The sequence below is a fragment of the Megalobrama amblycephala genome, linkage group LG13 (assembly GCF_018812025.1).
Source record: "Megalobrama amblycephala isolate DHTTF-2021 linkage group LG13, ASM1881202v1, whole genome shotgun sequence".
In the NCBI taxonomy this organism is placed as follows: domain Eukaryota; kingdom Metazoa; phylum Chordata; class Actinopteri; order Cypriniformes; family Xenocyprididae; genus Megalobrama; species Megalobrama amblycephala.
In genome coordinates, this window is record NC_063056.1 from 161,524 (window position 1) to 178,487 (window position 16,964).

General features: G+C 35.7%; 1 protein-coding gene across 1 annotated transcript; it reads left to right on the forward strand.

Moving 5' to 3' along the window:
• Nucleotides 1-1,166: 1,166 nt before the first annotated feature.
• On the forward strand, nt 1,167-9,840 carry LOC125243594 (the record flags this gene model as incomplete). Its single annotated transcript, XM_048153365.1, has 8 exons — nt 1,167-4,626; nt 6,698-6,805; nt 7,863-8,003; nt 8,098-8,258; nt 8,384-8,520; nt 8,638-8,731; nt 8,889-8,988; nt 9,683-9,840. Coding segments are annotated over exons 2-8 (873 nt in total), but the record flags the coding sequence as incomplete, so codon positions are not given.
• Nucleotides 9,841-16,964: the final 7,124 nt, after the last annotated feature.

Here is a 16,964-nt window from a genome sequence, read left to right on the forward strand (position 1 = left end):
CCAAAGGAACTTTTTCTAATTTTGTATGTTGGAAAGGTTTATCTCCCACTGTAGATTGAAGGTGCATCTCATGTTGGGCCTGTTAAAGCTCTTTCCACTTTTCACTGTATTCATCAGAAATCTCTTCTAATGTCTTTTTAATGTGTTATCTGCTCATGTGATTGTCAGTGGATGTCTTGAGAAGTGATCAGATGAAGTTGAAATCTTGTAATTATGGCCATTCTAGCACCTGAAGTGCTGAGTGTGTCTGTGAGGGAGAACTGTGAAAGGATGCGCGCCAGAAAAATACAACCCAATGTCTCTAGTAATTCGCCTATGTAATTAATTTTGTGTTGATATATTTTTTACATTTTGTGTGCGATCACAAAAAAACAAGTATCCTGGGGATGTTGGAGGGGCACAAGATAAATCTGGGGGGATAAATCCCCTCTGGGGATTGGTGACACTATTTTCTTTTAGAGCTCCTGTACAGCTGAAATGAACCGTTTGCACCACTGAATCATTTTCCTCTCATCAAGCTGTTTTGAAACAATCTGTATTGCATAAAGCACAGGTGACTTGATTTGACTAACTTATGTTTTCAGTTTAAATGTTAGTTTTATTATTCATACCACAATAGTAAATAAGTCTCTTTATTGAAATTTTATTATCTATATAAAGATAAAAGTGTCTATTCCTTTTAAATGGACAGCAATATGAAAAAACATCCTTGAAAAATGTTTTATTGGGGTCCACAAAAGTCTAACATTTGATAATCTATAAGCATTTCACAGATTCTATGTACCATAATCATATAAAACAACACTGTCAATACATGATACAAATAAGATAAATGCACTCATTTCCATTCAAAGTGATGGAAATGATCAACAGAAAAACATCAGGCTTGAAAGATTTCTTATCCTGTGGCTCCCTCTAGTGGACACAGCTTTTATCTCTTATTGCAATGCCTAACAGTTTAGGAATTTGCAGTTAGCATCATAAACTCATTCGAGATCCAATCCAAGACACTGTCCACACTGGGGAGAAAACAACGTTTTTCTTACTCACTATTTTAGTTTTGTTTCCAGTCCAAATATCTATAAATTCTTAAATCAAGATGCATTTACTAAATATGTAAAATGACACGAGATATTATGTCTTGTTTTCTGTGGTGGGAAAATCAAAATTAAGTGAGTTTTTGCTTAAAACAAGCAAACTTGGGGTAAGAAAAATAATCTTAATTCAAGCGGAAACAAGATTTTTTTTTTTTTTTACCACATTGGCAGATAATTCTGCTTGTTTTAAGAAAAAAACTCACTTTTGATGATCCCCCTTCCCCCCTAGAAATCTTTACTTGTCTAGTCATTGCGTCTAGCGCCTATAGGTGGCCGTTTAAAGTTTGGGCGACAAAGTCCAAGATGGAATCAAACTTCCACCCCTCCGAAGCTCTGGCCCAAGCCGCAGGAGCCGCACCCTTCCCAAGGCAGCAAAAGAAGCCATAAAAAACAATGACATTAATTTAATTGTTAATCTAAGTAAGAATGAAATCAAGAGTATTATTAAGAAAAGGTTGAAAGAAAGGTAGCAAAAACAATGGGATAAGGAGAAGAAAGGTCGATGGTTTTACAGAATTCAAAGGAAAGTGGGAGAGATGAGATGTGCAGGGAAAAACAGGAGAGAGGAGATAATTATATATCAAGGACATACAAGACTAAACAGTACACTTTATAAAATGGGTAAACATGATACAGGAAGGTGTGAATTTTGTGGGCAAGAAGAAAGAGGAACATGTTATGATATACTGTCAGAAATACGAGTCTGAAAGAAGGATTTTAATGCAAAATTTTGCAAAAAATAAAAATGCAATTTATACTAGGAGATATTTTACACAAAAAAAAAAAAAATCGGGAAATTAATGTTATTGTTTTATTTTTCAGTATCTTTAAATGACAAATTTGTGGGGGAGATTATAAAAAGGGAGGGATTAATGGTGCGTTCACACCGGACGCGAATGAAGCGGTAAGCGCGAGTGATTTACATGTTAAGTCAATGCAAAGACGCGAATTGACATCCTGCGGCGCGAATGAAGCGATTCGCGCAAATCGCGCAAGTTGAAAAATCTGAACTTTGGCGAATTTCCGCGCCGCGTTAACCAATCAGGAGCTTGCTCTAGTAGTGACGTGACGTAGCGAGCTGAGGCAGAAATTCAGATTGAGGGTCAACAACAAAAATGGTTTGTGATATAGCATGCAGATAGTAGAAAGATAAACAAATACTGTATGAATCAATGACATACCCAAACTCATATATACACAATATAAACAATACCTGGCTTTTTAAGGTGTAGTACAGAACATATTTGCGCATTAGTGTAAATGAAGATCATAGTGTTTTCACTCACCACAAACTTCCAGTATTTACAAAAGTGATTACACCATTGTAAGGTTGGAGTGCGAGGTTGGGTTTAGGGGTTCTGCTTTGAAATGGTTCCATTCATACCTTAAGGATAGAACATTCTCTGTTAATTTTGCAAATGTTTCCTCTTCTGTGGTTCCTTTAAAATACGGTCTCCCTCAGGGCTCCATTTTAAGTCCTATATTGTTTTCTTTGTATATGCGCCCCTTGGGATCCATCTGTCGTCGTTATGACATCCCGTACCATATGTACGCAGATGACACACAGATTTATTTTCCCCTTAAAGTTGGAGATGAACAGTCTTTGCAATCTTACTCTGTCTGAATGAAATTAAAATTTGGCTCTCTAATAATTTTCTTCAGCTTAATGAAAGAAAATCTGAAATCATAATATTTGGGCCATCAAATTTTAAAGAGCGTGTAGTCAGTATTCTTGCTCCTTTGGAGATGACTGTGAAGGACAATGTGAGAAATCTTGGGGTTATTATTGATTCATCGATTAGCTTTGATAAACAGATTAACTCAGGTGTAAGAAGTAGTTTTTATCATCTTAAAATTATCGCTAAGCTTAAACCTTTTCTTAGTTTTAATGATTTGGAGACTGTTGTTCATGCTTTTATTTCTTCGCGACTGCACTATTGTAACTCCCTCTGTAGGGATCAGCCACCAACAACTGTCACGTCTGCAGCTAGACTTTCACTCCGGTGCTGCGTTCTCTTCATTGGCTACCAGTCAAGTTTAGGATTGAGTTTAAGATTTTACTGGTTGTTTTTAAAGCTTTACATAATTTGTCTCCAAATTATATTTCCAATCTTATAGAGCCCTACATCTCAGCTAGGTCTTTAAGATCGTCAAATCAACTGTTATTAGTTACTCCTCAGTCCAAAAAGAAGTCAAAAGGTGATCGTGCTTTCTCAGTAGCAGGCCCTAAACTGTGGAACAATCTCCCTCTTTATATTCGACAAGCTCCATCAGTGGAGGTCTTTAGGTCCCAGCTGAAGACTTATCTGTTTAGCTTGGCTTTTTAAGTAGTTTCTGTTTAATTTTTGTACTTGTAAATTTGTATGTCTTCTGTGTTTTTATTTCACACTGTGAAGCACTTTGGGCAACGAAGTTGTGTATAAATGTGCTATACAAATAAATTGAAGTTGAAATTGTAATCCTCAAAGTTCACCTGTGTGGCAAAAATGACAAAGTTAATGACAATTCAAGCAATTGTGATGTTCAGTCAAAAACACTTCTGTAACTCTTTCACTCACTTTTCTCAACCCTTGTCGAGCCATCTGGGCTGGGTTTCCCGAAACCTTCTTAACTCTATGTCGTTCTTAAATTATACCTTAAGCTGTACATTAACGTTAATATGTGTTTCCCGAAACGCTCTTAGTTAAGTATACCTTGTAAGTCATACTTTCGTAAGGTTGGTCTGGACCACTCTTAGCTATACCTTATCACTATTGACAGTCAATACGAATATAATTCTGAAGCTGTAATACACCCAGTGTTCGATTAGGATAAATGGCAAGAATAAAATGCAGAGATTCACTGCTAAATTCAAATGTGCTTTAGCGCTGATCCAGAGACAGACATGCGCTTGTCATGTATCACAACTATTCTGTGTTTTTAACCTCATCGCACTTTATTTTAGGTTTCAGACATTTAAATACACATTTGAATTAAGAAGACTACTGCATAAAAAAGACATTTATAATTTGTTAAATTCAAATTACACTGATGTCTACGGAAGCTGCAACAATAACCCTTTCAATTATAATTTGACGAAGTGTTTTATTCATATCAGATACACATTGTTTATGAAACAATAAAGTTTACTCTATTCTTCTCCCTGTTCACCGGCCACATACTAAGGCTATATGTATTTCGGGGAAGATTTCGTATATCCGACAGCTCTATCTGCCGTGCAAACTCATCACGCAACAAAAACATTCACTTCCACATATTTTACAATCGGAATATATCATAAAATTCATGATATACACAGTAAAATCGGCAGTGTTAATTAGGCAGTGTTACTCTACATTTACTCTTAAGGAGTTAACTTAACAACAAATAGTGAAAGATACCCTCTAGTGTTGGTGAAAATTATCAGAGTTAATTCTGCCTCGTTAACTTTACTCTGTTAAGCTCCGCCCCTCAAGCTAACGTCAAGGATTTGAACAGAAGTTTCTGGTCGTCGTCGCAACCGCCATTTTCTTTCACCTCGCACCAAAAGGTAAGCTCTTTTAAGTAACGTATTAAAACATCACTTTTGAATAAATGTGCTAATATTACAGCATACATGTAGGTTGTAATTTGATGAACTTTGTCCAATTCGGTAGGGTCAAACTCCGAATAGAACTTGCAACTTCGCAGTATGGTGGAGAATTAACTTTTTGTCACAGTGTAATGATGAATCTTAAATTATGTCAATGATCGTATTTAATTTGTATTTCTGTTGTAGTTAGCTTTGTTATATCCTGCTAATTAAGTTGGCTTTGAAAAAGCCAACTTACTGATCTACTATTTAAGCTTATTATTATTATTCTTCTTCTTAGACTAAAATTTCTAATTGCTACTCCTCCTAGTCTGTTCAAGCTACAACCACCAAACTCGGCCCAGACCTTCAGACTGTTCTGACTTACGGTTTTCCTAAAAATGCTGATTAAAACTTGGAAAAATCCCATTGACTTTCATTGAACTGCCTTGGCTGATCTGAACATTCCGTCCAACTGTCAAAATTCAAATTAAAACACACAGACTCAATTAAACTGCCATTCCTATTTCCAAGCCATTTAAACTCATTCAAACTCATTCAATCTATCTATCTGACTATTTCTATCTATCTGACTATTTCTATCTATCTATTAAACTAAATCTATCTATCTTCTATCTATCTATCTATTAAACTAAATCTATCTATCTATTAAACTAAATCTATCTATCTATCTTCTATCTATGTATCTATCTATCAAACTAAATCTATCTGACTATTTCTATCTATCTATCTATCAAACTAAATCTATCTATCTATCTATCTATCTATTAAACTAAATCTATCTTCTATCTATCTATCTATCTATCTATCTATCTATCTATCTATCTATCTATCTATCTATCTATTAAACTAAATCTATCTACTATCTATCTATCTATCTATCTATCTGACTATTTCTATCTATCTATTAAACTAAATCTATCTATCTTCTATCTATCTATCTATTAAACTAAATCTATCTATCTTCTATCTATCTATCTATTAAACTAAATCTATCTATCTATCTTCTATCTATCTATCTATTAAACTAAATCTATCTATCTTCTATCTATCTATCTGACTATTTCTATCTATCTGACTATTTCTATCTATCTATCTATTAAACTAAATCTATCTATCTTCTATCTATCTATCTATTAAACTAAATCTATCTATCTTCTATCTATCTATCTGACTATTTCTATCTATCTGACTATTTCTATCTATCTATTAAACTAAATCTATCTATCTGACTATTTCTATCTATCTATCTATTAAACTAAATATATCTATCTATCTGACTATTTCTATCTATCTATCTATTAAACTAAATCTATCTATCTTCTATCTATCTATCTATCTAAGGTGCTGCTGATTAACACTTACGAGGAGTACAGTGTAAGTGCAGCTCCAGCCATGGACATCGGTGCTGAAAAGCTCCCTATCTCATGAAACTCAAAAGCATTATGTGTATATCTAAGTAATGATCAGTTGAGGGATGAAATTGATGAGCTTAGTGAGGTATGAGGGTTTCACGTAGTGATGGTAAGGCGTCGCAGTTGTTCAAAATTGGCTGTGAAATCCCTGATGTTAATACACTTTATTCTCATTGGTCAGATTCTGCGATGACAAGGATGACGTGTTATATGTTTTTCTTTGACAACTTCCTGTATTTATCTTGATAAAAATCTATCTATCTATCTATCTATCTATCTATCTATCTATTAAACTACTAAACTAAAACTTAAACTTCAAACTTCAAACTTTTAAAACTGTTTCAAACTTTCTGGCTAGGCTTTTTCAAGCCAACTTAAAGTTTGTCTCGACGAACTTTTTTATCTTTTGTATATTGTTAGTTGTAAACGTCAAATTATCCAACGTCACAGTGGAGCATTAACAGTTAAGGTTAGCCGCTAAGTTTTTCATTAACATTAGATAGTCGAAATTGCAGTGTTCATATTCAAAGACTTAGTTAAAAGTGATGACTATGCAAACTATTGCAACAATTTCGGTATCTAACCTTTTTCCACTGTCATGTGTGTAAAACTAGGTCACCTAAGGTTAGGCCTACAGAACATGCTGCTTAAGGTGAAACTTGGGGATGCTCAGAAATTTGTTAAAATAACCGAGCTGAACCTGAAGGAGTTTTTGTCTGCTGGTAAGAAAAAAATAATACTTTTTAACTTTTTAGTATTTTATTTTAGGTTTAAAAATCATATTTCAATTACTTGTTTGTTATTACAGTTGCATTTGTGACTGAAAATAGATGTGTGCGAACTGTAAAATTTATTTTGGAGCACCTGTACGAATAAAAAAAAATCCCTGCGATCAGTTTTCTTGAATGTAATATCATAAAATGTCTTCAATACCTTAAATGGCATAACAAACGTCTTAATAGTCATTTTAAGGCGACTTATATTTTGGGAATGGAAAGATAAGCCATAAATTGCGTTACTGCCTAATGTGAATATTAAACTTCTAAAGGCTATTTGATTGCATTAAATCAATGTGAGCACTTAACGTTTAAAAGCCTGAACGCGGCGCTGTTGTGCGTTCGACATGCTGGCTCAGCATGCTCAGAATTAGTTATCAATCAATGACGCACATTTATGCCAAGCGATTGCTTATGAACTAATGCTGATCAATTATAACAATGTTTACGTCACAGTGTTTATATTGTAATATATTGTATACGGTTGTAAGAATGCATACTTTATCTCCCTCTGAATTTGATTGAGCAACCTGCAGTAATAAAGCATAGACATTTCAAAATAAGAGTCCCAGTGTATTTCGTGCTTGTTTATAAACAAAAGTTTGGCAGTTTGTCCAGTTTCCACGCGGTTATGTGGAACGATATGAGGGTGAGTAAATAATGACACAATTTGTATTTTTGTCTGAAGTAACCCTTTACGTTTCACCAAACTAAAACTGAAACAAAAATGAACAAAAACTAATAAAAATGACTAAAACAACAACATTATTAAAACTTCTAACTAAAAATTAAAATGAAAGCTTCAAAGCAGAAATAGTTTTGCCCCTAAAGTTTCTAAATGCAACTGAGAAGCACAGGTGCTCCTTGGGGAAAAGTAAGTGTCAAGCCCTGTATATACTGTCACATGCTGGTAACTCTGAACATCAGAGCAAATGCAAAAAGTAACTGATCAACATTTTAATATGTAATGCCTTTTCTCATTTAGTTGCATATCTCTTTCCAGCTTTTTTAAAGTTCGGTGTCCCAACTGTACCCGAGAATGTGATGGTTGTTGATGAATCAGGGACGGAGGTGGATGATGATGTTTTTGAGGATGTAGTTAAAGATCCATCAGTTGGAGTTCTCACCATAAAACATGGTGCAGGTTTGTATTTATTACATTACTTGCTAGAAATTTTCTTAGTGCTTATTTTTTAGGATTGTGAAGATTTTCCCCTCCCCCCCATTTATGGAACTAGACTTGGAACCTGCCTCTCCACATGCCTCTCCACCAGCCTCTCCTGTGCAGTTAAATCGGTCCCTGTCTTCATCTATTGACTCCACTGATTCACAGGACACAGTGATTATTGAAGAAAGCTCTTCAAGTAAAAGAATGAGGCTAGATCAAGAAGCTAAAAAGGTGAGCATCAAAAAAAAAAAACATTAAAAAAAAAAAATTAAGTTAATGCTTTGTTCTTAAAATGCCATATTCATGCTTTGTTTTGTTTTGTTTATTTATTTATTTATTTTTTTATTATTATGAAGTTGGTAGAATCCATTCTTGTCCAGAAACCTGGTGGGGAGCATGTAATAAATGAATACAACCGAACTAAAACTTTGGGGGATGAAACGAGAAGGAAAATGGTGAACATCCTGGCAGCTGACATGACAGAAAAGAATGGGTAATCTGCATATCATTAACTGGTGTATATATGATCTCTCAGTGTAGTTCTATCACCTTTTGCTTTTTGAACCTGGGCTAAAGAGAAGTGGATTTTTTTTTTTTTTTAATTATACAGTACATCACCACCACGGCAGGTTAAAGAAAAATACGCCAGAGGAATTGTGGCTTTGTTCCCTTACCTCAGTGACCCCTTCTCCAAAAATGGCTATGTAAGTATCACACTGTTTTTGAATTTAATTTCTGTGTTGACATGTCTTAAATGCTGATCACACACCCATAATACAGGTGGTGAATTTTGCTATTTATTTAACTTTTTTTTTTTTTTTTTTTTTTTTTTTCCTCTTTCTGTATTTTTGTCTTTCTAAGGAGCATTACTATGATAGTGAGAGTGGCACTGGGTACTTGGCGTGGCGAATCAAGACTATACAGAGAGGCTTGGCTAAAGAACGACGAGCATCATTTGAAGGTACAGAATGAAATCGCCTGGTTTATTCGTTATTTTTCATAGCTCATTGTGCCATATTTCACAGCAGTTTTGTTGCTACTGAGTTGCCTTTAAGTTGTAGTTCACCCAAAAATGAAAATTTTATGTTTATTTGCTTAGTCCCAGAGCATCCAAGATGTAGGTGACTTTGTTTCTTCAGTAGAACACAAATGATGATTTTTAACTCCAACCGCTGCCGTCTGTCAGTCAAATAATGCATTGAAATGGTAACACAATCTATAAGAGTAAAAAAAACATGCACAGACAAATCCAAAGTAAACTCTGCGGCTCGTGATGACACACTGATGTCCTAAGACACGAAACGATCAGTTTGTGTGAGAAACTGAACGGTATTTATATCATTTTTTAACCTCTAAAACACCACTATGTCCACAAACCGATCGTTTCCCATTGACACACATTATACGACTGACAGACCGTAACGGTTGGAGTTAAAAATCATCATTTGTGTTCGACTGAAGAAACAAAGTCACCTACATCTTGGATGCCCTGGGGGTAAGCAGATAAACATCAAATTTTCATTTTTGGGTGAACTATCCCTTTAACTGAGGCATTTTTATTTATAAAAAGATGAGCTTCCCCTTTTGTTTAAGTATTAACCGCATATGGCATTCTCTAAGCAGTTTTGAAGCTAGTAAGATGCTTTATTCATCAGGACAAGGATCACCTTCTGAGGGGATGTCTGGTGGACCAACTGTAAGACGGGAGTCAGAGTTTACTCCAGAGATTGTCTTGAGTGAGGATGAATGCAAGGAAGCAATTGCGTTTATGAAACATTCTGCTGATGAGGACACAGTCAAGAAGAAGATGGAAATTGACATTTGACTATCGCCGCAAATTGGTTCTGGACCCTATGCAGTCAAGCGATATATTGACAGTCTTTCCACGTTTCAAAGACGTTAAAGGCTTGGTAAAGTGTTTATGATCATTTTTAAGGATTTAAATAATGCATTATTGTTGTCTAAAATAAGTTTGTTCAGTGCTTGCAGGGGTTTATATTTAATAATAATTCCTTTTCTTAGATTGAGCAAGACTTTGTTCTGATGTTTGGAGAAGAAGTGTCAGGCAAGCTACTGGAGAAGTGGACAACTGCATTCAAGAAAAAAGTGATTCAGCAGTCCAGAAAGCTTCCAACCACCAGTGATGTAGAAGAACTCCTGCTAGCAGCTCAATTTCCTGATGACTCAGAAGAGGGTGTTAATTTTGGTAAGATGTTTCAGATTAATTTAATATTACTAATTTTAATAATGTTTATGTAAGATTTTATGGAACATAAGGGGGAAATATTTAGTTCCCATTCATTTTTTCATATTTATTTAGTTTCAGTTTTCATTATTGACGTTTTACTAACATATACTGTCTAAACAGTTTGGGACTCTGACCTCTCTTCTATACTACTGCTGTTGCATCTGATCCCACCTTCTGCCCAAGGCCGAAAGAGACCAGGAAAGGTGTCTGCCTCTCAAGCAGAGAAACATCTTGTTGTCTTTAAGAAGGTTTGTTTTAGTTTTTTTTTTCGTTGTAATTTTCTATTGTTTAACATATCAGTGATGGTTTTGTACAATTTGCTTTGTCTTCTCAGAGTGGAACAAACATTGAGGAGCATCTTTGAAACATCACTGCTAGTGCTCAGCCTTATCTCCTGGCCGTGGGACCTCAGAAGAATGCAGTTCACCAGTTCTTCATCGTTCTCGATCAGCATGCCATTCCATGCAAGTCGACCTCTTCTCTTGGTGCCTTTGACGAACTGTTTAAGGCACACTTTGTGTTTGGCACATCTTACAATACTATGCTACACAACATGTACACTTTTATTCAGACCACTGTGTACAACATAGATGTTGGCAAAGTGAAAGAGAGTCCTCGTGTTGCTGAGGTCAGAGCAAGGTTGCTTAGCTAGGTCCCTTAAGATTTTCTGTCCTCATGAAGTGTTATGTTTGTCAGGCTGAGTTAAATGGTTCAAAAATACTTCTTAGGCACTTCAGATTAGTTCATGGTTTAGTTCCTGGAAAGAATCTTCACCTTAAGTGTATAGAGTCAGGTTGTGGTTCTGTGTTTGGTACTTTTTCAGGTTTTCGGAAACATGTGCACACAAAACATGCTGAGCAAAATGTCAGTGAGCAGAATTTTGACACCACTGATAGCCAGGAGACTGCCAAGGCAGATGGACAAAGTAATGCTGAAGTACTTGATCAGATTGGCAGTGCTGAAGAGGTGGCCACTACATCTGAACTGTTAAAGTCAAATAAGAGCACTTTCGATATGTGTGCATCTGCTGTTGCACAACTAAAAGTTGCTGGTTTAAGTCAGTCTGCTATAAGTGGTTTTGTTTCATCTATGGAAGAAATGTTTTTTGAGATTCATAGTCAGGTCCAGGATGCAGCTTTGCTCTGTTTGTCTTCACAGGACACTGCTACTAAAAGAAAGATAGAAAATTCATTTCAAAACTTGGAAAATCCATTTACTATGTTAAATTCTGAAGCCAAACGAAAGAGACTCTTTACGGAAAAATGGGGAATTGTTGAACCAAGCGAAATAGTGCTTGGCACAAGATTTGACAGCAGGAGAAATAAAACCACAGGTTTGTTCGATCAAGTTGTTGTAACTGATAAATTTGCTTATATTCCCATTTTAGAAACATTAAAGGCAATTTTACAAAATCCGCTACTTATTGATTTGTTTAAACCCAGGCATGTTCCAAAGGAAGGCATTTATGTTGACTTAAGTGATGCGGCTTATTTTAAAAGTAATCCCCTATTTTATACAGAAAATGATGCCTTACAAATTCAGTTATTTTATGACGATTTTGAGACCGCTAATCCTTTGGGATCCAAAAAAGGTATACACAAATTAGGTGCAATCTATTTTACATTAAGGAATTTCCCCCCAGTTTTTAACTCCTCATTGGTGAATATTCATCTGTGTGCCCTCTTTCATGCACAGGATATTAGGCGCTATGGTTTTAATTCTATACTTGAGCCTCTAGTAAATGATTTGAAAGTGCTTGAGATTGAAGGGGTTAAGAATCCAGTGTCTGGAAATTGTATTAGGGGTACATTTATTCAAGTCACTGGGGATAATCTTGGCTTGCATAGCTTGTTTGGGTTTCTTGAGTCATTTGGGGCTCGAATATAGCTGTCGTTTCTGTCTTCTTGAGAAACATCACTTTCAGTCAGTGTTCTGTGAAGACAACCCTGAGGTTGTACTAAGAACAGCTGAGATGCATGCTCTGCACTGTGAAACTTTAAAAACTGATTGTACACTACCTCATGTTTATGGTGTCAAACGTACGTGTTTGTTGAATTCACTCAAGTATTTCAACACAGCCAATAATTTCGCTGTGGATATAATGCACGACATTCTAGAAGGAGTTGCTCAGCTAGAGGTAAAACTTGTTCTGCAGTACATTCAGCATAATTTTCTGAGCACTGATGATCTTGCTGGTAGGGTACATGCTTTTGACTATGGTTACAATCAGCAGAGGAACCGTCCTCCAATGGTCAAATTGTTTGATGGAAGCAACGATTTGGGTTTAAATGCCATCCAATCTTGGTGCTTGTTGCGTAACATGCCCCTATTATTTGGTGATTTAGTGCAAAGAGATGATAAACACTGGCATCTTTTGATTTTACTTTTGCAAATTGTGAACATCGTATTTTCACCAGTCTTAACAGAAGGCATGACCATTTATCTTAAACATTTAATAATTGAACATCACCAGCTATTCAAAAAATTATTTCCTGAAAGAAGTCTTTTGCCAAAGCATCATATAATGATCCATTACCCACAGTGTATAAGAAAAATTGGACCAATTCTGCACATGTGGTGTATGCGTTATGAAGCTAAGCATAAATTTTTTAAAGCACAATTAAAAAGTTTCAAAAACATCACCAAAACACTAGCCAAAAAGCACCAATTTTGTACTGCGATGCACTGGGAGTCTTTTAGCCAGTACAGATTGTCTCTTGGCCCAGGGAAGATGGTAGAACTCAATGAACTAAAAGGTGGCCAAGAAATTGCTTCCAAACTAGGAGTGGTAATGTCAGATGTTGTCTATTCTGTAAAGTGGATCAAACACCATGGCACAGAGTTTCGCCCTGACTTTATTATCTGTATAGAAGTAGCATGTGAGATGCCAGTGTTTTGTAAGATCAAGACTATTGCTGTGAAAGATGAAAATGTGCTGTTGTGTGGAACACTGATGGAAACTGTATGTTTTGATGACCATTACTATGCTTTTACAGTCAGACTGCATCCAGACAGAGTTTTTAAGGTAGTGAATGTTAATGAGCTGTGTTATTTCAAACCATTTGATCTTCAGATGAAATATGGTACAACAGATTCTGCACTGCATGTAGTGCCATATTGCCATTTAATGCAGACGTGATGTATTTTTGTGTATTTGAATGTTTCCTGAGCCTGACTCTTGTTTTAATAAATGTTTTAAATGTGACATTGTTGAAGTTGTTTTCTTTGTTTTGAAAACATGTTTTAAGAATTCATTTGACATTGTAGAAGAGTAATTGTTTTACTGTACTTGGACCACAAAGAGAAATACTGACACTTATTAACCTGTTGCAACACCAAATGGGTTTTAAGAATTTTACTCTGAGAGAATTTTTCAATATTAAAGTTGTAAGTAAACTCTGTTAGTGAAATTTTAACACCTAATAAGAGTTAATTTCCCCTTAGTGTTAAACTGAGGTAACACAGTTCAGTGTCGACCAGTGTTAAATTTTTACTCAAAATAGAGTTAATTTTACTCTGAAAATTTAACACTGACAAGAGTAATTTAAATATTAACACCTAATAAGAGTTAATTTCCCCTTAGTGTTAAATCATAGTAACACCAAACAGAGTTAATTTCCCCTTAGTGTTAAACTGAGGTAACACAGTTCAGTGTCGACCAGTGTTAAATTTTTACTCAAAATAGAGTTAATTTTACTCTGAAAATTTAACACTATGACAAGAGTAAATTAATCACCAATTCTGAGTGGGACCAAATACACTCGGACCCAGTGTTAAATTTGACTCTTAAAGAGTTAATTTAACACTGCAAAATTTACTGTGTAGTTAACAAGTTTGTAAATATAAAAAAAATAAATAAATAAACAATATAAACGCGACACCTACATGTCTGTCAGCTGCATGACGCGTCTCCAAGGAATTAAAACTTTGTTCTAAATAAAGGTCGCCTTAAACTCACGCTGATGGAGCTCCGCGCCCCAGAATATAGATAAATTACAATATAGATTTAGTTTTCATTTTGGATTACTTTTATAACATCCCATGAGTCCTGATAAATGCAATTTCTACTTCCGAAGTACTTCTTTTTATGAAGAACACTGATTTCTCACATAACGCAGTGAAGCAGACCCTGTATAGAGAGAATTATCGATTCTCGAGCCATCGATATCAACCATTTCAGCACCGCCGCCATGGACAGCACCTGGTAACGTCGCACTTAAGAAGATATACCTTAAGCAACCTCCTAAGGTATAGTTCGGGGAACACGCCTGGAAACGGTACATCTTCAGTTAAGGTCTACCTTTAGAGTCTTCGTAGCGCGCTAAGAGACAACGTTATCGGGAAACCCAGCCCTGTTCTCTTTTGCCACGCAAAATGACACCAGTGGTGTAATGACTTAACTGAAAGATCTTACCAGTTGCATCACAAGAATTGAGAACAGTGCGGAAGTAGCTCTCAATTGCCTCAACGAGAGGATGAAAAGTTAAAAGCACATTATTTGTTTTATTTAAGTCTTAAATACTTCTCACACACAAACTCAAACCAAATGCCACATTTTGAACTGTGCATTTATTTATATATATATATATATATATATATATATATATATATATATATATCTCATGAGGACCAAAAATGTCCCACAAGGACAAGGATTTCGGATAGCCTATTGCCATCTTTATGGGGACATTTTATCCCCATAACGTAGGGTTTACCAAGACCACACACACACACACACACACACACACACACACACACAGTCATCGATCATCAGTTGCATTCTCATTCTCCCTTTTTAAAGCTGCTGTCTGTAACTTTTTTTTTGGTTAAAAATGATCCAAAATCAATTTGAGCAAGTACATAACCAACCAGTGTTCAAAAATATCTCCTTACCTCAGCCCGATTCACAACGGCAAGTTTGTAATAATGTTTTATAATTCTGGTGTATATGATATAATATAATAATGACAGAGTCTAAACTTTGCCAATATTTATCTTATATACAGGCATTTGACTAAAAACACATTCAGTCATCGCTCCCAAAATGAATTCAACGGGTCATCTTGTTAATGTTATAAATTATTTGTCATTACCGATTAAAGAGTATGGCGCCACCGCACGGTTAAATAAACACATTTGCCGAGTTTAGACCTCTGAATCTCGCGGGGACTCAGAGCACTATCTGGGGTTGCGAGGACTCTCTCAGCGGTGTCAGAGGAGCTCGTAATATAAAGCCGATCAGAGCTCTAGTCCATGTGCGTCAACAATGTCGCGTCCCAAAGATACACTGTTACTCCCGTCTTCTCATCCGAACGTGTTATGCGAGTGATGCTTAGTCCATTAAAACTCGCTTAAAATACTCAAAGTAGATAACAAACTATAAATAAAACATTGACAGAGTATATTCTTGCCGAAATAACTCCCTCTTTACGAACAAAATCACATTCAAACTGAAATCACACAGAGAAGCCCAAACTTGCGTCTCACTCTCTTCAATCATTTAACGGTTCTCCCCACTGAATCATAATCCACCAATCAGAATACACCTGCTATTAAAAAGGGGTGGGACCATAACTTTTACAAGCCAATCGAAACGAATGACTTGCTTAACCAAATTTGCATACAAAGATTATAAATACTGGTTAATACTCTTAAAAATAAACAGTAACGAACTCAACCTTCAATGTGTACATTTAAAAAGCACATGGATTTAACCCAGGGTTACATATAGGCTATATATATATATATATATATATATATATATATATATATATATATAGGGTTGTACTCAAGAGTTAAAGGTCCTGCAGTAAGGAGAAATTCTTCAATGTCCTGATTGTCTATGGCTGCATTTACACTGCAATTCTTAAAGCAGATGCGATCTTTTGACCATATCTGATTTTTTGGCCCGTTTACATTCACTTTAGATGTGACTGGTATCCGATATCTGTTTACATCAATTCCTGCCCAAAATGATTAGAGGGCGATATGATATAGCATAATGACTGTGGGCTATCCAGGCTGCTAACAATACTAGCTTAAAATTGGCAAAGTGAAGACTCAAGACAATGCAAGAAAGGATGACAGACAGAATCACAAATGATCCAAGTCTGTTAAATTATGGTTGAGGTATAAAGTGATTATCTGGGAATATCTGGGAATAGCTTGGGTCTATTCATATTAGACACAGCAGGACTATATATGAACTCTGATGCCATGATTCTTATTGTTGCCATTATTTTATTCTCTTTAAATTCAAGAGGGTCACAATCGCGACATTAACAGTTCTTTTGGTTTTAGACAAAGGTTGCATTTGACTATTACGTTCTTCTTGTCCTTATCTCTGTCCATCTCGCGAATGTTCAGTCTTCTGCCATCTTCACCCATTAGCCACTTTTCCACTGGCCAGCGTGAGCTAATAGCCTCAGACCTGGAGCACAGAGGCCGTAATCATGCCGTGTTTCCACTGTCGGGCCAGTAACCTTGCGGCACTCTTGTACAACCCACCCTAAACATGCCTTCACTGGACTACATCACACAATACAAAGATACACCAGCGAGAGGGAGAATTTTTATTGTCACATTGACCTAAAAATTCCAAAACAAACAACAAACCCACTTAATTCCAACTTAATTTTAATCAATATTTCATCAATCAATTGCTTGGATTTAAGCAGCAAATATAGCAG